Source organism: Ixodes scapularis, unplaced genomic scaffold (assembly GCF_016920785.2).
Source record: "Ixodes scapularis isolate PalLabHiFi unplaced genomic scaffold, ASM1692078v2 PGA_scaffold0__279_contigs__length_252992795, whole genome shotgun sequence".
NCBI lineage: Eukaryota > Metazoa > Arthropoda > Arachnida > Ixodida > Ixodidae > Ixodes > Ixodes scapularis.
The window spans coordinates 149,276,258-149,298,896 of record NW_024609835.1 but is presented as its reverse complement, the minus strand read 5'-3'; the positions used below and the strand labels follow the sequence as shown (position 1 = coordinate 149,298,896).

General features: G+C 44.7%; 1 protein-coding gene across 1 annotated transcript in view; it reads left to right on the top strand.

Annotated features, from left to right (window-relative positions):
• LOC120848850 (neprilysin-1-like) overlaps positions 1–12,505 on the top strand; it is a 53,403-nt gene extending 40,898 nt beyond the window's left edge. Inside the window, exons 3-4 of the mRNA XM_042293210.1 lie at positions 669–812; positions 12,185–12,505. Of these exons, the coding sequence (XP_042149144.1) occupies positions 669–812; positions 12,185–12,505 (465 nt within the window). The remainder of the gene's footprint in view (positions 1–668; positions 813–12,184) is intronic.
• The last annotated feature ends 10,134 nt before the right edge of the window (positions 12,506–22,639 follow it).

Here is a 22,639-nt window from a genome sequence, read left to right as displayed (position 1 = left end):
TACAAGCATTATATTCTTCCATGGGCGTACCAACCGTCGGGCAAGGGGGCGCTTGCCCCCCCAGTTCTCAGAGTGTGGGGGGGGGGGGGGGGGTAAGGCATATGTTTCGCCCCCCCCCCCCCCCCCCCCCGAAACAGCCGTCACTGGGCTGGGCAAACACTGGCCGGCGGCTACCAAGGGATACCAATCGGCCCTGGGGGGGGGGGGGGGGGGGGGGGGTGGAGGGGGGGCGGTCGGGTGTGGTTTGCTTCCCCACTCAAAAACAAGTTGCTCCGCCACAATATTCTTATATTGAAAGTTTGATTTAAAAATTAAGGTTAGCTTTGGAAGCACACCTTACTTAAAGTGTGTCTCGCAGCATAAATATTTCTCTAGGTTGGTTTCGTCCGAGAGGAAATGATTCAGTGTCATAAATGTTCTATTATTCCTAGCCCAGAACCTAAAGCTAAATGTCTAATGGTTTTGATCTCCTTTAAGTGAAAGTAAGTATGACTTGGTGCGAGTAGTTGTGAAGCATAAAAGTCGAGTATATGATCCGCTTTTGACATATGCGGTGAGTCTTTATAGTGTTAAAAGTATTACTTATTACCCTATATAAACGGAGAGGATCGACCTGGAGTCTATTACCACTGCTCGCCCTGACTACTTCGCTCATGGTATCAACGCAGTTGGTGGTGAGCGCATTGATGCGTGGCTATGGTGCCACAGGCAGCAAGATCGACGAGACAGGTGTGTGGAAGCCCTGGTGGACGGATTCCACGCGTGAGCGGTATACGAGGATACTCGACTGCCTGCGGACGTCTGAAAGTGAGGTAAGAGGATGTCAATCTAAAGGCCGGTTTGCAAACATGTGTCCATAGCGACCGCAACGACGGGAACGACCGAAACGACCATTGCAAGGGTCTGCAACCGTCAGTTGCCATAGCGACGGAAGGATGCACGCACGTGTCGTTCACGTCGCCAGGAGTTGGAGCAACACCTCCTAGAAGAGAAGGCCGTAGCGCTCTGAGTGGGAACGTCGCAATGGCGGAGGAAGGAAGGCCATGGCGCAACTACGTAAGAAAAAGCCGCTGTCGACGCGTATCGGCGTACTAATGTTCGTGCGCGTTTATCTGAGATTAATACACGTTTTAAAATCGCAGTCGTGTACAATTTATTATATATATAATATAAACGCGATATACAACGCGTTACCAAGGTTGAAAGTACCGAATTTATCGTTTTGATTATCCCCGTAACCGTGGGATTAAGCGCAGTCCCGCATCTCCCCACACTTTTCGAATGAACTGGCTCCGAATTTCCGATGCGACATCTTCCCTCGTACGGGCTCTGATTCTGGTAAATTTACGTTGCGTGTGAGCTGCTGACTGCATGCAAAGGTACGCTGAGACATTTCAGAAGGGAAAGGAACCGAAAAAAAAATCCATTCATCGCCGCTAGGAGGGAGCGCACACGAGGAAGAGATGGGTCGACAATGTTAAGCCTCTCGTCCCACACTGCTCGTGCTGCTCTCGTGTGTGTGTGTGTGTGGTTTTGTCCTACCCATCGTTTTTTTTTTATCGTCACCGCAGTCTTGGGTATAGACATTTGTTTGTGTGTGTGTTCGCTTGACACTACCGCATTTACGTGGATTCGCGAAACAAAGTCCTGCTACGGTTTGACTGACGTGTGTGGCAACTAGTCAACGATGACACTGGTCGATGACCTCTCTCGACAGAGAGAGACTTCTTGTAGTTCGTGTTAAACTTTTTTTAGTAATGCATCGCATGGGACGTATGGATACGATCGACAGGTGAGGAACAACTTATTTACGGGCTTTCTTTGTCATGTAAGACGCAAGTAAAATGCTCCAGTCGATTTTTTTAAAATATTGTGATAGAATGGAGTTTTGTTCTCTCATTACCCGTTTGCTATTGCGTCGACATTTATAATTATGCCTGGTATAATTCTAGTTTTTACTCGAAGGTAAATAACAAGTTTGTGTGATTATTTAAAGTGCGTTGTTTGTGGTTATGCGTTTATTTATACTAATGTTATTTTGTTGCCTTTACCGCGTTTATACTAGAATCTTAACTGTATTAAAGGGATACTGAACCAAAGAATTTAGTGCCCATAATAAGTGGCGCACGTTCTTTTCACCAGCCAGCAGCCGCCGGTGTGCGGGAGCACATGCAACAAAAATGACGTCACAGACCTCCATTCGCGGTTGAGATGTCAGTGAAATGCATGGGCTTCGGACTAAAGGAGAATAAAGACAGGCTTTTCATCTCTACAAGTGAAAGCTAGGTGCTTGTTAGACCAATTCATCGCTTACTTTTTACACCAGGCACCACTGTGTAAATGAAAAACTTGTCTTTATTCTCCTTTGGTCCGAAGCCCATACATTTCACTGTCATCTCAACCACGAATGGAGGTCTGTGACGTCATTTTTGTTGCCTGTGCTCGCGCACACCGGCGGCTGCTGGCTCGTGGAAAGAACGTGCGCCACTTATTATGGACACCAAATTCCTTGGTTCAGTATCCCTTTAAGGTAATAGTATTATTGTATACAGAATAGGTTATATTTTGTTCTTAGGCTTATCGAGCCCATAGGGAGAATTAAATTAGTTGACTGTAAATGGTAAGCTTGGTACCCCTGCCACACGGAAACGTTAATATATTTTGATTAAATAATACGGGATTTAATTAGCTCGGTGTTTTGAGTGATTATATGAGCGTCGCAAGCTGATTTGTCGGCCCCATATTTTCATTCGATCGAAATGACATTACTTTTGCCATGTGGCCGGGGCATGATGCAAGAATTCAGTGACTGCACGCGATAACATCGCTTACATGACCGTAAGTGACATTCCTCTAGCCGTGTCCGCGTTGACTACGTCTACCTGATTTTTCAATGTGACCTGTTTTGCTGTGTCCAATCGCTGCGTGTCTTGCCATTTTATCGAAGTATTTCTGTGTAAAATATGCATTCCTGCAGCAATAATTGCGTGAATCAATGTTTTCTCTTATACGCCTTCCTCGTACCATTCCATACCCATCACTTAGAGTTAGTGGTGTAATATTTTGCCCGTGTAATGAAATGTTTTCGAGACCTGTTGCTATGTGCAGCTATCAATTTAGCTAATAAGACACGCTTATGTGACTAAAAGCACGTTACGACGATCGATCCACGCGCGTTGCCTTCGCTTCGCTGCGCGCCCCCGATGGCCTTCCCTCGCGACGTCACGAGTAGAGCGCTACGGCCTTCTCTTCTAGGAGGTGCTGGTTGGAGCGAGCCCAACTTTTTCCGCTGCGTTGGAAATAACCGAAACAACCGCAACGACAGACAAATCGCAGGTCGAGGAGAACTGGTCGCGCGCGTTGCATGACGGTCGTGCCGGGCTCCTTTATCTGCCAACATGGCGTCGGTGGTGATCGTCGACGTAGACGGCGTGGTGAAAGCTCATCGTTCCGCGGAAAGTGCTATCCTTGACTGTGAATTTTCGTCGTGTGTCGCTATGGTAACCCAGCACGTACTTGGAGGGAAAATTTACCTACTCGTGCGGCGATGTCGTGGCGGCACTCTCAAGACAGCAGAAACGCCCATGCCGTCGTTTTTTTTTTACTTCGACTACAGTGATACTTTCTAAGCATTTGTGTCCTCGAACATCGCCCGGATTTCTTATTTGGCGCATTTCATGCGTGTGCTGGTATTACTGGCGCGTACCGTATAAAGGGTGCGAATTTTCACGCGTTGTCATCACCGGAGAAAAGTGATTAATGTTAGCAATCCTGAACGCTCGCAACGTGTATCTGATCACAAAATCATATTTTTACTTTGCTATATAGCTGATAAGATTAAGTCGTCTATTATAATTGTAGAAAAGGCGTGTGGTGTGATTTATACTATTGGCAAAGTCGTTTATTAGAGTCTTGATCGTCCAAGACGGCGTACGGCATATTTTTTTCTTTTCTTCGTCCACTGTACCCTGCAAGCCTATCATGAAAAAAAAAAAATAATAAAGCTTTAGCCTATTGAGAACTGCCTGTTTATATTATTTTACGGCATTGAGTAACAGTGCGTCCCCTTTTTAGAGGCACCGCTGAAACAGCTGACAGCGGCGTAAAAGCGGTCGCCGTGCTGACGACCTGCTGCGCTTGGTGCAGTGGTTGCAGGTGTGTGTACGCGCGGCGCAGAGCGGTCGTTCCGGTCGCTCCGGTGGCAACGGACGCAGTCGCATGCAACCGACGTGTGTGAACGAGCCTTAAGGCAGAGATAGCAAAATTATTTTTCAAGAGTAATTAAATTACATTATTCATTACTTTCCTCAGAAATGCGCAATTGTAAATAAATAACATTACAAATTAACGCAGATTAGATTTAATTGCATTACATCACAATTACTTTTTAAATGTTATGAAGTTACCGCGAAATTACCCTTAAATTCCTTTAGGCAGTAATTCGTGCCCGTGATGATGGAATTATTAAACGCCATGTAAAGCGTCCTAAGATAGGATTAAAACACAGTTCACCGGTTTCGCTGTTCGTTCAACAATGAACTTGATCGGTTAATTGCTGATGTGATTGCGTCCTCCTAATTTTGGAAAAGTCGTCCACTTCGGTTGCTCGAGCCACGTCAGCTCGTTTTTACATGAAGTTGTAACGACTGTTGTGAGATGTTCTAAACTGACCTTTATGGGGCCTTAGCTCCATTGTGCCCGAATGTATTTTGCACAACGAATCGAATGCAGTGGAATCGTTTTTTCTCAAGGGCTGCGGTCGGTGCATTCTCGGACATTCTTCTCGATGGGTATTGTTCCATGACACCAGGAGAGCGCAAATTATCGTGCGTTGTCACGCATGGGGGCCGAATGTTTTCTAGGGAGAAGCGCTATCAGATGAGGAAAAGGGTGAAGGCCGCCTCCGGAAATGTGTCCTTTCCCGACAAAACCGCGGTTCTATCTGCGCGTTTGCTTTTCCCTGACTTAACTTCCCCGGTGAGGCTGCTTTGCTCGCGTTTTGCAGTTTACAGCTATATTTCTTTCACCCCTAAGCTGATAGTGCAGTGGTAGCAACGCGCTCGTCAGAGCAGACAACCGCCTCCCTTTCACCACCTGACTTCGCTCTCTGCGCGTGGCTGTTGGCGGGGCGTAATCAAGCGGCAAAGGATCGACGCAAGACTGCTTCAACACTCTAAAAAAAGCCCGTGAGTCTGCTTTCCTGCATAACACTCGGAGAGCCAATCACCGCAACTTACGGAGGCAGCTCAGCGAATGACAATGCCGAAACATATGCTTAGACAAAAAAAAAAAAAAAAAAAAAAAAACGCAGTCTGAGTTGTGACATTAAGCGATGCAAGCGTGAGGTTTGCATTGCTGTCACAACTCAAACTGCGTTTTTTGGTCTAAACATATGTTTCGGCATGGTCATTGGCTGAGCTGCCTCTATAGGTTGCGGTGATTGGCTCTCCGAGCGTTGTGCGCGAAAGTAGACGCGCAAACTTTTTTTAGAGTGAACGAGTGTGCAGGCTTCCACCGCACTGTCGGCTTAGGAGTGAACGGGGCACGAAGCATAAAAAAATCACCTATACCCACGAAGAACAAGGCAACTCACGAGAAGTTTTGGATTCCTTGGCAAAATATTTAGGATTATCTCCCGATTCCTGGTGACAGGTTTTAAAATGTGTTGATCTTCGTAGTGACGTGACCTCCATATTGTAGCCTGGAACGTCTCCCGATTACTTTTCGCCGTGAATCCGTACTGACTGGAGTTTTGTGAACTGTGGCCTTCCAACTATGTGTTCACTCAAAAGCCTTTCTTCATCCGTTTCGCCTTTCGACCCCGTCACTCTCGATTCCCGCGTCACATATTTTGTTCTCAGATGGGCATCGGAAAAAAGGAATGACGAAAGCAATGAGTAATATGTTTTTAAAAATTACTGCCTGAAAGGAATTCCTTACATTGCTAAATTACCAGCACTGAAAAGTAATCAATTACATTACTCATTACAGCAAAATGCAATTTATTTATAGTAGTTTTATTGCAGTAGTGTCATTACTGCCATCTCTAAAATCTGGGACAGTGATCCACAGGCGACTGAAAGCGCGAACTTGACAATTTTGTGTCCACTTTTTCATTTAAAGGGATACTAACACCTAAACCCCCCCCCTCCCCCCCCCCCCCCCCCTCCAAAAAGAAAAAAAACGCAACTGCTCGAAACCGAAACCTAAACAAGTGTACGGAGGCTAAAAGGAAAGAGATGCCGGAAGTCACGTGACTCTCGCTCCCTACCGAGTTTCTTTCCCGTTCCTCCGCTTCTCGGACGACGACACTGAGGACGTTGCTCGATCCGTTTGTCGTGGGATTGCTTCGCATTTATATCCCTCCCCCTCGCTGTTCTGTGCTTGAAGATCGATTAGCCGCTACCACGAATCACAGTTCCGAAGTAGCGGGCTCCCGTCCGTCGCAACGGTCGTCCGTCGTGCGCCGCCGTCGCGGCGTGCAGCCCGCCTTGCGCGTCGCCGTATTGAGAATGACGTGTACATCTACTTCCAGTGATCTGTGCAACAGCTTTTCTAGATCAACATATTTGCAGCCTTTCGGAAGACGCAAAACATAAATTTCATATTCTCTTCTTTTTTTTTTAATTGATCGTGTACCTTAGATGACCCACGACTTTCAATATTTTCGGTACGCATCAGTTTGGGCGACACGTGACCATGGATAAGAGTGAGCGCGCCTAAAACCGGACAATTCTCGGCCTGCGGTTTTTGGGCGGAAATAATACAAGTTTCGAGCCACTGATTCTGCTCTGTGTAGTTAGGCTCTCATAGGTCACGTTCAAATATAAACGTCGGCTTGCTTAAGTACCCTGTCACTGTTCCTTTAATGGGCAACTCCGCTTCATTTTTGGTTTTGGAAAAACAATGCAGTCCTCTTCAGTATCAACTAAAAAGACCACACGTCAAATATTATGACGCAGTCCGGTCATAATGTTTCTTAAACGGTCCAGCAAACTTTGCAACTCGCCAAGTTGCCGAAATCGACTAAATCGAGTGGGCGAATTCAGCCGAATTCAAGGCTGCGGCACGGGCGTAGCCAACATTGACCTAAACGTCATCACCATTAGTAATTAAACAAATCACCAGAGATTCAAATTCGGACAGATTCAGAAATTTTCGAACTTCCCGCGACGAGTATTCGGCAGATTGGGAGATTTGTCAGATTCGTCGATGGTTGCAGACGGGCGGCGTGAACCTTGTCTTAAACCTCGCGAATGCGGTCAGCTGTGTTTTTTCTAGGTAATTTTGCTGCCTATAACCAGATTCCGTCTTGCTCATTTCAACGTATGGTATGTACTGTTCTGTCATTCTAAACCAGGCATGGGCCCAGGTCCAACTGAGCTGATCGATGTGGTTGACACTGGCGCTAGTATGCACAGTATCGGTTTCTGAGCGGTTTCGCGATGATCGGTAAAATGTAGCGAAATGCCATGTATTATTCATAATGCGGTGCAATGCACAGCAAATATATTCAGGAAAGGAAATGATTCGTCTCTTTCACTAGAGCTGCGTATGTCTGTACCTGTAAGGCGCGAGAGCGAGATGAATGTTGCTCGTCACAACTTCGACCCGGCACCGGTGGCGAGGAGAAACGTCACAGTGTCATTTCTCTGTTCTCGGGAGCAAGGTTTGCGTACTTGAACTTATTTGATGAAAAAGGAACTCAACACAGGGGTGTACAACGCAACTTTATTGTTCGGAAAAAAAAATACTAACTAAATTGGATATCCTTAACCAGAAAGGTAAAAATGCAGTACATGAGACTGTAATAGTACGGCCCAAGGAGTTTCAGATTGTTTCCCGTGTTCCGATAACAATACCTCAGTGGACGCACGTTGAGGATAATCGAATGAAATATACTCACTTCTGTGGTGTGTGCCACTATGACCGTAATTGTGGGCACGAAATGTGTCTGTACCGAACAGCAGGTACGACATTGATATCTTGCGGCGATGAAAACATGCACTTGTATTTCTACCTGCACCAAGCACGGTGCACGTTGGTCGTAATCGGGAACCGAGGCCAATTTTCCCTTGATATCTAGCTACCGTTCTCGACAAACATCCAAAATAATATAAACAAAGCAGAATATTTTATTTATTAATATGATATGACATATTACAATATGATTTTGTGCGCTTCGTAGAATTTAGTGAATTTAATATCACGAAAATTTGAAACACTCATTCACATGATCTAGCAACAATTGCAACGCTCCGAATCTTTCCGAACTGTTCCGAATCGCTCGAGATTCGGCTACTCTTCCGAATCTTCCCAAATCTTCCCGTCTCTCCAGGTTCGGCTCCGAATCTCGATTCGGATAAAGATTTGTCCCATCACTAAATTCACCATCGCCCCTTTTTTGCTTGTTTTTACTTGTCCTGGCGAGCGTAGCGGATGACGTTACCAACGGTTCCTCTCGGCGCTCAGCGGCGTCCACGTGACTGGTGTAACGCGTCTGCGCAGCGCGCTTCATGGGAGCCGTCCGGCCGCCCCGCCGTGGTCTGCCGTTTCCCGCGTCACAACCGCCGTCGTCGTCTCACCGGTTGTGGTTATTGTATCTCGAAGTTTCGTCCACACTACGCACACTACGTGTGCAGACTTATGCCGCAGTTGTGCAGACGACGTCGAATGTCGTAGACACCGAAACGTAGTAAAGTGTGCGGAGCAGACGACGATTGCTCCTGGCACACGCCCGTCCCAATCCCGCCCGTCGTTTCGTAGAGGATTACGTGACGTCTCGTACGACGTGATGGCCATGTTCTTGGCGGCCCGAGGCCAATGTTGCCGGATTTAGCCGAAGTTTCGGTTTCGGTTTCGGCTCGTGTTTAAAATTAGATTTAAAAATATATATCCCATTTTTCGAGAGCAAACGACGTAGTGTCTTTTACTAGGGCTTTTTGATGCGAAATCACTCATTATCCCGAAATGTTCAGAATTGAGCGGAGTTGCCCTTTAAAGGGGTACGAAAACGAATTCCAGCGCTCATTTTTAGTTTTAATGTGTTGCATGTTGCAGCGTAACCTCAAAAATACCAGTGTTTCGTTGAAAGGCATAACAAAACTAATTTTAAAGCTAATTAAACGATCTTTCAATGTGCATCTGGTGAATGCATCTGGAGCCCATTTGGCACGTAATCTAACAAGGTTGGGGATCTTGGTACGTAGTCATGACGCACTAAGTTCCATCGGAGCAGCGCCGCTCTTTGGAATTCAATATTTTCCTTTCTTAGCTTTGCTCAACTCACAAATCGCGCATTGTACCAAAATGTTCAAGAAGACGGAAAGGGGGGACTCCCCCTTTTCTGGGACCCTTGTTTGTGTACAGGGACACAGTCATTCCCCCTAGAATATTAGCCCGTCACTAGAAATTTGGACAGAAGTTTCTGTTCCCACCCCGTTCACCCCTAAGCTCACAGTGGTGTGAAAGCTACGTGCTCCTTAGGCTAGCCACACGCTCATCACGCCACAGGTACTTCGAACGGCTCGGTTGGAACGTGTTGACGCTATTGACACCACCACAATGCTGACAACAACACCAACGGCAAAGCTCGTAACCACGCCAGCCCTGCTACGTCACGAATGCAAGAAATTTTTTTTTTCTGCTCTTGTTTGTGCCAGGTATCCCCATTACGCACCGCGCTCTCCGTTCGCTTCTCTTCGAGCGCTTGCTGGAGTGCACGGTTTGGACCGAAAATTATGGCCAGTCGTTCAAAAAACAAATGTGCGATTACCATTTACGGCAATTATCCGTCATGCTTGACTCATTTCCGAACGAAATTTGAATATTTTAATTTTCGTTTCCGTACCCCTCTAAAAGTATTTTCACCTCATGCCCTCTAAGCAAATTTCGCTGCAAAAATATGAGTTTAAAAAATGCACCATAGTACTGATTTTGTTGGAAGTTTATTACGAATACATAATAAAGGTCCCACTGTCCTTAGATTTTGCCTTGGAAGCGCTCGCTATTGTTAATAAAATGTATAACTATTACCCTTTGGACTGTTTTGAGCAAGGTTTGAGTCGATTTTTAGATTAAAAGATGAATGGTACAAAACATGTGGTAGTACGGACTAGAGCAGTTTTCTATATTAATTTTAAGACTACGACGAGAATAATTAATATGATATTTGCGTGTTTGTTTGTCTAAACAATTTCGACAGGACAGTTTTCGCTAAATTTATCTTATCTTCAGTAAGTTCAACGAGATGGCGACTCCAGCACCACTTGCCCCGCGCAAGGGCATTGTTCTTGTTTTCCATAGCTTGCACTGAGGGTGGTTAGCGGCACGCGTTGTGTGCCTCCCACCGCCAAGATAAAAGATATTGCGAAGAGTTTGTGTGCAGTCAGGCACATTATTCGGACATTTTTGCTGGGCAACGAACTCAGTGGCGCCATCTGCCCGGCACACTTCCGGTTCGCGTATTTTTTCTGATTTTGTGCTCATCATTCTTTGATCATATGAGTGGATTAAATCTGACAATACCATGCGTAGTCATTTCCAGAAGATAGAATGTATATTTGATTTCGCAAATACTGCCAAACCTGTTGTCAGGTTCAGAACCGGAAGAGGTGGGCGGCTATTTGCACACTGGCGCCTCCCCGATTCAACTCACGCGAAAAAGAGCGAATATGGTGGACTAGTCGACTACTACCTTATCGCACTCGATAATCAAATTTTTTTTCCTTCTTAAATTTTCACTTGCCTGCCTTAACTAAGAAACGGAGGCGTAGAAGTGAGAGGGGGAGCCCCTCCTTTCCCATGGGTTTTACTTTCAAACTTGATAATCTGAAATTACTCTTAATTCGAATGTTTGCAGAAATTTCTCAGATTGGGGTGAAATGTTGTAGAATGTAACACTTCGGTTCAGGATGGTGAAAATACACATCTGGGGTAACGGCAAATCTCGGGAGTCTTCGCGCCTATCCCAAGTTACACTCCGCGGCATGGGGAACTGTGGGGCTCCTCCGATGTACTCTTGGGTCAACGCGAACGTTGCGTATATCCTGGAAGCTTCACAAGTAGACCTCTCTTGTCATTGCGAGTTCAGAACTCACAAAATATAAAATGGACGCGAAGGGAGGTCATTTTTGTTTCCTTCTGCCCTCTTCCCGTTCTGAAATCTTAAAATGCTAAGCAAACTCAACTTTGTCTTTGATTTCCCGGTAATCCTTCACGCGCCGCACATCGGTTCTTTATAGTGCACCAAGCCGACAATAGGGGCGCCAGGTATTTCCGAAATGGTGTACAGCCCATCAATCACATCACTGGTGTGCACATCCCCGCACCCTTGCTCTCCCGGCATACACCATAGTTATTTCGATGAAGTCCCCTTTGGACTGAACACAAATGTATGCATTGTTTGTACAAAAATCGCTTCATTTAAGGTTTCCATCTACGTTCTGAAGTTAAGCCATCATACAGAAGTATACGGCATATGCTATAATGTTTTACAGTTACCCTATCCACTAGATTACTTAGCTCTTTGCCACCCTCATTTTTCGCTTATTATTATTAATAGTTCTATTATTATTAATATTATAATATTTCTATAACTATTTTACTATTAAAAATAATAATAATATTAATATTATTATTATTATTATTCATTGTCAGAGTTACGTAATATTGGTTACGGAAGAAGGCAGCAATAGCTTTTCAAATGCAGCACACTTGTTTTATATATGTGGCTTTTCTTTCGCAACTGAGTACAAGATCTTTGAACATGTGGCTCAGAATACTTCATCAGATAAGTTTTTGAGACACACGTTACCATACAAGTTTTACGGCAAGAGCTGGAAGAGTAAAATGCAATGCACTGAAATATTTAAGGCTTCGGACCTTTTAGTTTACCAGAAGTTGCCGCACTTTCGAGAGGTTTTCTTTCCGCAAACTACACTGCTTTTACAGCCTAACAGTTCCATTAGTTTAAGGTTATAAAACCCCAATAGTAAACAGAAGATACATCAGATCCCCCGCAACCGACCTTCCGTGACCACTGAATAACAAACACCTTGTCAATAGAGCAAGTCGTTAACATAGGGGTGTCGAAAATAGTAGCATATTTGTTAGTCCCGTCGCACACATGCGATAGCCATATGCACGACACATCCTTTCTTATGAAAGCCATTCCCAATTTCAGGTCCAGCATCAAGAAGCGGGTGTTCTCGAAGATTTGTTGGCTGAGATCGCATCGCTGAGCGTGGCTTACAAAGCTCACCTAGGGCTTCCCGCGTTCAAGAGGAGCGTGGTGCTGCCGGGATTACAGTTCAGCTCAAGCCAGATTTTCTTCGTGGCCCACTGCGCCAAGATGTGCGAGCTGAGTAAGGGCCTTGAAAAGGACCGCCTGTCTTCACACGCAAAGTGCAACGTGCCCCTCAGGCACGAAGCAAACTTTGCTCATGCTTTCAAGTGCTCCGCCGGCTCTCCCATGAATCCTGAACAGAGGTGTTCCGTGTGGTGAACAGGTCGAGGTCCGTCCAATCTTTGATGTTGTAATTTTGGAAGCAAGATCGAATATATATATATTTAACCGACTTTCGGCAACATCCGGATGACTCGGAATCGGTTACTTTGTGCAATGGTATCGTCTTAAATTGACCTGCAACTTCGGGTAGGCTACACCACAGTAATAGAACTCAAAGCACCTGGGAAGCCCATTGGCCAGTGTTCCGGTTTCGGTTTGCCAACCTCACTTGAAGACATCCCGCCACGACCAAATACAGTGCTAATATCTGACTTCCCTTAAACTTATAGTGCTGTAAGTGTTGCATGCACCAATAAGGACAGAAAGCGGAGGCACGTTTGCGTTGGTATCCCGAGGTGCAAGACTTTGAGCTCAGATAAACACTAGACAGCGGTAGCACATGGAAGAGGACGAAGTATATTGAGCCGATTTCCTGTTCCATCGTCTGATCAATGTCCTAGGTTTCCTACACTACCCGTCAGCCGGGAGGGTCATGCTGTGCGGCTGTGCACACTGGAGTGGTAGCAAATCAGCCAGAGGGATATTGGTCGAGGGCGTCCGTGCTACTACTCCTCGCTAACTATAGCCAGGTCCATACCGCCGCTGGAGGACCGTATTTTAATGGGCCTCTCACGAAGATGAATGGGTGCAATGCAAGTGAACGCTGAGTTTAGTTTCATGCGGATCGGAGATGCACTACTTCGTAAACTGGGCGGTCGAAACCGAAACCATGCCACTCCACTTTATGGACAAATGGGTCTTAAAATACAACACGCGCTGTATTGGGTGCAAGGATGTTTGTAAGTAGTCTCTTAATTTGGCTTTATGTTGAAGGTTTTTGCTTTATTGCTTGCCCTAATTATTTTTTTTTTCGTATGCTGCCTAACGTATGTATTGAAACGAATATAAATTCAACGCGATAAATTATTTTTTCTTGACACCAGAATTTATTTATTACTAGTCGCTTCGCGTGGATATAAAACAGAGATATGTGGGAACCACATGTTTAGCCAGTTGTGTAATAAATAAAACTAGTTTATCAGGGTTCTGCGCTGCTTGTAATTTCTTTCGACGATGCCGACTTTTCGTTATCATTTACTCAATACAAGAACGAAATAAAGCTCACATGTATAGACAATAATATTGGCCTTGAGCAGAAAACGAATCAATGTTGTTTTTTCCAATTTACAGTTAACATATAATGCCTTGGTACCTGCACCATTAGATTTTATTTTTGTTTAAGATTCTTTATTTTTTATTGTTTTTCTGTTCGACTGTCTCCTGCATTCACGGTATATTTTGTGCTAAAACGACAATTAGAAGGTTTTTGTGCCTCGATGATAAGCCATTAATTCTAAGGAATTTCACGATGCTATATTTGATATAAGCGTTTAGGTTATATTTGTTTGGTTTTAAAGAATCGTGCAATAGTTTTTGTCCTGTGAAGTGGAGCTTATTGTTGACCGATCTGTGGTGCTCGAAACTAACAGCATCGAGGCAGATTTTGGTTTACTGATGGGTGCTTACATCGTATTCAACATGAAGTGCCCAGACGGAGGAGCACTCACTCTTGACATTCTTCAAAGGTACTGTCTTGTCATGGTTTGCTCAGCATTATCCAAATGTTTGGGTGACGGAATTGTTGTCAGTTAAAATAGTTAGAAAACTATATCACATGAGTGCATGTTCAATTCTTCCAAATATGCAATATAGTTTTGCAGAATCAGTTTTTTTTTAATGAAGATGCACTGGCAGGCTAAAAGGTTTACATTAATTTAGTCAGAAAAATTATTTTACTGCAAGATAAGGACATTTATTGTATTAGTGTATCATGATTGCTAATAAGCGATCAGATATTGAAAAACCTCGAAATATACTGCTCGCTTCTGTTAATGCTTTCTATCTTCAGTAAAGTGAATGTAGTCAAACATATTGTATAACAATCTCTCTGTTGTGACATGACAAGAGATGAATATTGCTTTATTTCTGTGCCATTGTTTTGTTTCTGTTCATTATCCTTGAATAGTCGTAGCATGTTTGATTTCAAAGGTTTCTTCACACATCAGTCGAACACTTTGCACTCATTCTGAGGACGGTGAACATGCATACTACTCGCGGTGGTTGCAGGTTAAAAAACCAAGGTAAGCTCCTTTCACAAAGCCCTCCCTCTTTCCCGTTCTAGCAGAAAAAACGAAGGAGAGAAGACGAAGAGGGGCCCGCCTTCTCACCGGCGTTTGGCCTGTTAGAGTGTAAAGAATAGGGGATGACTTTGTGGGAGGAGCTTACCTTGGTCTCTCGACCTGTCCTTGACTACGGATGTCGAACCAACGCAGTATTGATTATTCTTATTGAGCAAGTCGATATATTTTGCGATCCACCAAACTGGCCTATTAACAGAGATAATTAGATAACTTCTTAAATATTAATTTGTGATCAAAGCATCCACGTTGTCGGGCGTGGTGAGAAACATCTCATCGTGTGGTTTCCAATAAAGTAGCGTTTCTGTGTCTTATTTTTCTCGAACTTGAAAAAAGTGCGCAGGGTTCTAAAACAATTCCACACGACAACCCGCTAGCGAACTCCGATGTTTGTGCCCATAGTACCGTATGACCTTTCCAAAGGACACGTCAAAGTGCGTGGTATTCGCCCCAAGGTTCTCACCTTCACAATAATTAATTTAGCTTTATATATTCTTCATTGTGTACTCTTGAATTGCTTATTAATACTTTCTTTCTTTTTTGACAGTTCTCAAAATGCATACACAAATAGTAAATGCAAGCATAACAAAACAAAGGCCCATCCTATTTAAAAAAGCCTTCTTATAGTTGCTTTGTTCTACACGTAAGTTCGGTTTACAGAAAGCCTGTAGCAATTTTCAAAGGATCATGTGATGATGTTTCCCGAGGCCTTGCCTTTGTTCCCCCGTCCTACATGCCGTACAGATGAGGAGGGACGTGCTTTTATTTGAGTTGCGTTTCGTAAATCGTTCGCACATGTGCCTGCCCTGGTAGCTTCCATAGTTCAAGTGCTGAGTATCCATACAAGGCTTCTGATGTCTTTAAAGTAATCAAGACATGCTTGTTGGTGTACATTACACATTGGGCAGATTATTTTCAGGGGCCTTGCCCGTGTTCTTCCGCCACGCATGCGGGTGATAAAGGACTCTCGTTGCTCTAGATCAGGGTTCTCCAAACCTCGGCCTGCGAGTCGAATCCGGCCCGCAGAGGTCTTCCAACCGGCCCGCAGCTGCCCGTGGTCCCAGTGTTGTCAGGTCTACTCATTTATCAGTAGATCTACTGATTTCGTTCCGGGTCCACTGATTCACTGAAAAAAAGGAAAATCTACTGACTTTTTTTTTCTTGAGTAAACATATTAAAATTTATTATTTGGCCCCTTCAGTTCCCAGGGTCGCCCATCAAAGGAAACTCATATTCTCCCAGAATTAAAAATGAAGCACTGGCTAGATGGCCCAGAAGCCCGTCCTATTCGAGTGACTTAGCCGTATATTCATCTATCTATTCACCCAGAGCGGGTTTGACGGTGTCATCCGGACCCATAGAGATTCCGGGCCAGAGACATATAGGGGGAGAGTTTGGCCAGATTTTGAACTCGCCGCCGTAACGTCCCTGTTCCGAGTGAGCCAATCAGCCTGCGGCGCAGAGCGAGAGGTGTGAGCGCATGCGCGTGAACTCTCGGCTGCTCCCAGCTGAACGGAGAGGGCTGCCATTTTCATTCATTCGCCCGGCGGAATGCAACGGATCGACATCCAAATTTCGGTTCTTTACTTTTATTGGCAGGCTCTGGCAAGAAAATTATATAATGTTATTTCTCGGTGGCTTAAAAAGCTAACGAATTAAGTATCTTTACGTTTGAACGCAAACTTTGAGTCAGGCGAAAAAGAAATATGCCCGTAGCCGACAATGCGTACCCTCAACAGTGCTCCGCGCCGACAGCGTTGCGTCAAAAACCTTCCATAGCTCAGAAAGGAAAAATGACAGCTTGCAGAGGACTTCCATTGGACATGCACGCACGCACTTGCCGGAACGTCTTGTTTTGGTTTCGTTTTAATATTAGCGACAAGTGAATGTCGCACTGTCACCCTCATCTGTTAATCGCGATTTCAAAGAATAATCCTCGAAGTCGCAAAACTAATCAATGCTAATAAAAAAAAACAAAAAAAACATTTGCGGTGCCATTTTATTTTGTCCTTCATAACGAATTACTCGAGAACCGGTATTTTTTTTCATTTTTATTTGTGTTTATTACCATGTTATTTGTTACTCCATACTATTTCTATGAAGTATGGTTTAATGGAAATTGCAAAACATGGCAAAACGCAGATTTCGTAGAATCTACCGATTTTTGTGCAAATCTACTGACTTTTTGGGGATCAATCTGCTGACTTTTTTTTTCTCCGTCTGGCAACACTGACTGAGCTTGGCATGGCACCCGTGCCTCGAAGCCCTCCGAGTAACAGGTAGCTCGAAGCCAGGCAACCGAGCTTGTTCTTAGCAGCGCAATTTACGACTCTTCCGTAATCATGACACGTCCGAATCACATCTGGAATTGTATGCTTGCCGTGCGAACAGACCAACTATTCATACTAACAGTACAGATGCCTATCTAGCACCGTTTTCACGTGGTAATTAATGAGTGCGTTATTCGCAGTAGATTATTCGCAGTATCAGATAACACTCTTCGCAATTTTGAAATTAAAAAAAAGAAAAAAAGAACGAGCCATCACCACGAACAACAACGCAAATTTTTATATTAGTCATATCGCTTATCAAAGTAAAGCAACTTCTCGCAGACGCAAAAGTGGCTTCTCCCTTTAGGAAAGCGCCGGACTAGAAGTGTTAAAATAAAAATTTTCTTTCTCTCTCTTCCTTTATGAACACCGACGGCAATCAGCTCTGGCCAACGTTAATTAGGTCAGTTACGAAACTGCTCATAGATGCAGCATGCACGAGCAGTACCCTCCCTCACTCACCACGACTCGCCTCCCGTCATTCGACGCGCCGGACGGCTGCTTGGGTAACTGCAGTGTATTCTATGAGATACCTACGTGTCGAAGCGCAGCGTGTACATGGCGTTCAACCGAACTCTATAAAACTCAGAATTCGTAAATGAAAATCTAGATGGCGCTTCGAACCACGGGAGTCGATGAGTATGATATATAAGGGAAAAAGAGATAAGTCTGATATTAGGAATTATTGTCCCATAACCGTGACACCACCCAAGCAGCATCAAGAATTGACTTTCGATCGGCCGACGGTTGGCCAGTGTCTGGACAGCTTGGCCACTTTAAGTTTTTGGCCAAAGGAGACATAAACAAGGCCGGCAAGAGACCGGCCACAAACTAGCTGTTTTAGCTTAGCCGCCGGAGACATAAACACTGCCGGCAAGCGCCTGGCCAGAAATGTTGGTTTTCAGCTTGTTCGCCTGGGATATAAACACGGCCAAACAGGGGTTTGGCCAGGAGTGCTGATTTTCAGCTTGGCCGCCGGGGACATAAACACTGCCGGCAAGTGTTCGGCCAGAAGTGCTGATTTTCAGCTTGGCCGCCGAAGTCATAAAAACGGCCGGCAGATGTCTGGCCAGAAGTCTTCCTTTTCAGTTTCGCCGAAGGGACACCCATAACCATAACTTTCATCACGCTGACGAAACTTTGGCATGACGACGGGCAGCGACAGAAGCATCATAAGCGAGTGGTTGGCAGGATTGTAGTGCGTGCATCGCGCGAACACTGTTAGCACAAGCAAACGTTCGCCGTCTTATTCAGTTTTGTTTTTCGTTAGACTTGAAAGGCTATTTATTCTCTTAACTAGCACTGTCGTGTGATATGTTCTTTTGGGACATTACCAGAAGTGGGAAAATATTTAGCCCGTTGTTCTTTGAAAATAAAATACGAAAACAGCGCCGATGTCATCTTCGCGCTAATAATATCGCTCTGTCTCTGCGCCCCACTCTCAGCGCGAATACCACATCCGCGATGTTTTGGTTAGTGCTCCGCATATTTACTTCCCAACTGCACCCTTAGAAAAAAAAAGTTGTAGTCGGGTGCATCGGGCGCACATGCACCCTTTGCTGGAAGATGCACCCTTCGTTACCCAACCAGTGTACTTGTACACCGACCATGAGCCCCCTCCTCCACCTTAAAATCCTATAGGTGTATAAGTGCGCCCAGCTTAGTACACCGCCACGCTAGCCAGGCGCCCCGATCAGCTTGTGCTTGGATCGGATAAGATTGGATCTTTCGGGCTTCGTGTTTTGGATGAGCCTAAACATGACGTCTCTCATATATTGATTATAGAATAAGGTTGCGATGCTGCGCGGGCCGTTGCTAACAGGCACTGCTGCGTAAGGTAAGCCCGGCACGAGAACGTTTTTGCGTTCGCACGGCAAAGGATTCTCAACGACAAAGCAGCGTACAGAATCAACAGCAAGCTAACGCTGCTCGAGAGTCCCACGCTCAAATTTTCGCAGAGCGAACGCGGTCAGTCAACGTAGTCGCGGTCGACGTGGTCTCAGTTAATTCTTCATTTTATATTAAGATCTTCAAGCTTCCCGTTTTGGGGGCCAGTTTCGGGCTGCGGAGTTCCTTTGGAAGTATGGAGCTGTCCTGTTCACTCGGTATTGACAGCAGAGTAGACGCTATGCCTGTTTTAGGCCAATCGTGACTCCGGGTGACCACAGACTCCAAGGGAAAGAGATAAGAAAAAGCACGGCACCTCCCGAAGGCAAAGGCCACGGATAACATCCACTGCACTCTCAACTTTGGGTCGAACTTTCAAGAAAATATGTCACAAATCCTCTCGTTGTGTTCATTGATGGGATACCCCTGAAGATAAGCCTTTGTTAGCGCAACCCCCTTTTGACCTTGAAGGAGCTGTTACTTTCCTATCCTTTCTCTTTTTTCCCCTCTCTTCCTAAGCTGAAAGGGTGGAAGAATGTGCGAACTCGCCGAACCAGTGAATAGGAGACTTTTTTATCACTTTACTCCGCTCTCTGGGCGCGGGTAACTTCCGGAGCGTGATCACGTTGTGAAAGTATCCCGGATGACGCAGTAGCTTTTTCCAATCCCGGAATGCCTGCTTCCTGGCCTAGTCTCTTTTGGGCTATGCTGCGACCTGCGAGGCTGCTGTAGATTTCGTCCGTGACAACGTATCCAAGGCAACCAGTATTTGAAAAGTCCTTTGCGTATAACGGCAACAAGCGATTTCTTCAGAGAAGCCTAAGAAATCCTTGTGACGCGTTTAGTGTGCGTTCGGCAAATGACTGCCTCTGCCACATCGTGCTAAATGAATCTTAACGGACTCCTTTCTTCCCGTTTTTGTGAGGTGGTTCTGCAGTGCCCTTATCGACATATATCTCGGAATACATCTTTCAAGTCCGCTAAGTTTATGGTAAGCGTACTGAAACCGAGTTGTTGGAAACGAGTGACCGCTGTTCTGCGGGTACTCTTCAAGATTATTTATAGCATCAGGCACTGTCTATTCTCCCGGCAGACGGGACAATAATTTCCCCGAAAGTCTGCCCGCAGTCGCCTCCAAATAGCTGGCTGAAATCATGCGCCAATTACACCGGACAATACTTATTTACTTGTTTTCTCGGCATTTCGTGGAAACATGTGTCATAGGCGACTTTTCGTGAATGCACGTTTGATGGACACGTTTTGTCGACACTAACATATCACCGACACTCATTACGCGAATTTCACACTGCGGGGACATTTTTTCGCGGGTGTATCGATCATTGGCCGGCAGTCCGTTTCAACGCAGCTTCGCGGCGACATTCTGCAACGGCTCATTACAGAAACGTTATCCTACAGGAAATTTGCGGCGACAATCTGGGGTGACTTCTTACAAAAAAAAAAGGCTACTCATAGTAGCTGTTTATAAAACAATCTGTCGATGAAACATCCTTCGACGAACTGATTTTTACCGCCAATGAGAGGCGTTTGCAAGTAGAATTTCGGGGAAAATATTTTTCCAGCTGCCGGGAGAATAGGCAATGCATACCTTAAAATTACCCCTGTTCTTGCATGCTTTGCAATCTTCTTAGCTGTATAAAAGCTTAGAAGCACCTTTTTACATTTCGCAGAGCGCTTCCAAGTTTGTACTTATCTATGGGATATGCTATGCGTAATAAACTTCTAGGAGATTTGAAAACAAACTTTTGTGTCTGTCTTCCTGCCCGTTTACGAACACCTGCGCAAGTAATTTTTTTTACGGGTTTCCTTCATGTTTTAAATAGGTTAATTCAGTTCGGGACATCTTTAATAAGTTTCAGATATCCAACCTTCCAGATGGTGCCCATTTAGGGTTAACGAATAATTAGCCCGGGTGGTAGATTCTAGTTTGAGAGCGATTTATTTCAACAAGCATTGATCAGCGAAGGGAATGCCGCGGCTATGCTTCTGCTAGAGCGAGTGAGTCAACCCTGCCTTTCGTGGCTTGATCGCGTCTGTTCATTTGCTTTTGCGTCATATATTCAGCTGCATAGTTCAGAAAGAGCTGATGGTGGCCAGTCATCCTTGACGTCACGACGACTACGTTCAGGCAGTGTTGTACGGAACGGCGTTCCAAGGAACGGCGTTCCTGGAACGCGTTCCTTTTAGGAGGACCGAAGGAACGCCGCCATTCCATTTTGCATTACTGGAACTGGAACGGGAACGCGTTACATTTTACTGGAACGGAAAGAGTAACGGCGTTCCTTTTCGTCCAGTCGGGTCATTTTTATTTTATTTCTAACACGGAAAGTATGAGAGTACAAAAACAATATCGTTACGAAGTGCAGGATCTCGTTAACTTTTTGGCTACTAATCTTATAAATTATTTTGTGTGGTCCTCGCTTGCTAACAGTTAAGGGTGCAGGAGAGCTGGTGGGCATTGATTCTATTTCGAGTGCCCGAAAGTGCGGTACGAAACGCAAAACTTTTAGTAGTAGGAAAAGACAAAGAAGGAGAGTTGTTTTCAACTCAGTTACTTTCTTTGGTTCCACGAATCCTTATACACCCAGAATTCGTATTCCGACTAAAACAATTTCTGAACTTCAATAACGAGACCTACAATTACAAAACCACAGATTGCCAGTTATCGGACTTACCCTTGTATCCCGAACATTGGTCACTTCAAAGATAAGCAAAAAATAACCTTTAATCCTTCTCTTGTCCCCCACCTTCAAACTGAACAGCAAATCCAGCCTTCACAACGAAGTATTTGTAGCTTTGAAGACTGACTTTCGAAAAGCCCTACCCTCTCCTTTACTTGCTCGTCTTGCGAACAGCAACATCGAGAAGCAACTGTTTTTAAGTTCTAACAGGGGAGTCTGTTAAACTGAAACGTGTGAGGTTGTTGTAAAACGCTCGTGCAATCTTGGGTAAAAGTACATTTGGCTCGTCTGAATTGTGCACTAGAAGCATGGACATGGTTAATAGCTGAGATTTTTAACATGAATATATCAACAAATCAAACCCTGCTACCACGTGTTTTCTTCTCCGGGTGCCCTTCCATCACGACATACAAACTTGCATGTTGACTATTAACGGGATAGATAAAAAAATAAGAAAACTCTGCTTGATATAACTAAATATGGTAATTAGGAAAAAATACAAATGTAACGTATATGTAACGATACGTTCTATTTTTTTAAACTGTAACGGGAACGAGTTCCTTTCTCACAGATGGAACTTGTAACGGGAAGGCGTTCCAAAAATCAGAAGAAACGAGGAACGAGCTTTCGTACCTTTTTTTGAGGAACGTGGACAACACTGGGTTGAGGTTACGGAAAAATTTCTAGCCTATTGTGAGCCAAGCTCTTGGGAACATCTCGATGATAGATAAACGAGTGAACTTATGTAGAACCTTGGACGTCGTCAACTTATGCGGAAGAAAACTGGAGTCATCGATAGAGTTGGATTACAAACAATGCTCGAGAGAGAGCGGTATGCGTGTGTGTATGCGGGCATATTTTTTTCGATGACAACCCGCATGCGGATACTTTTTAATAGGTAAACGGTACCTTGGGTAAGTGATTTTGAAGTACTGATACTTATTTGAGCAATTGCGTTCATTTCTGTTTTGCTTCAACTTCATTCAATAAAGGGAAAGCAACCGTTCATTCCAACAT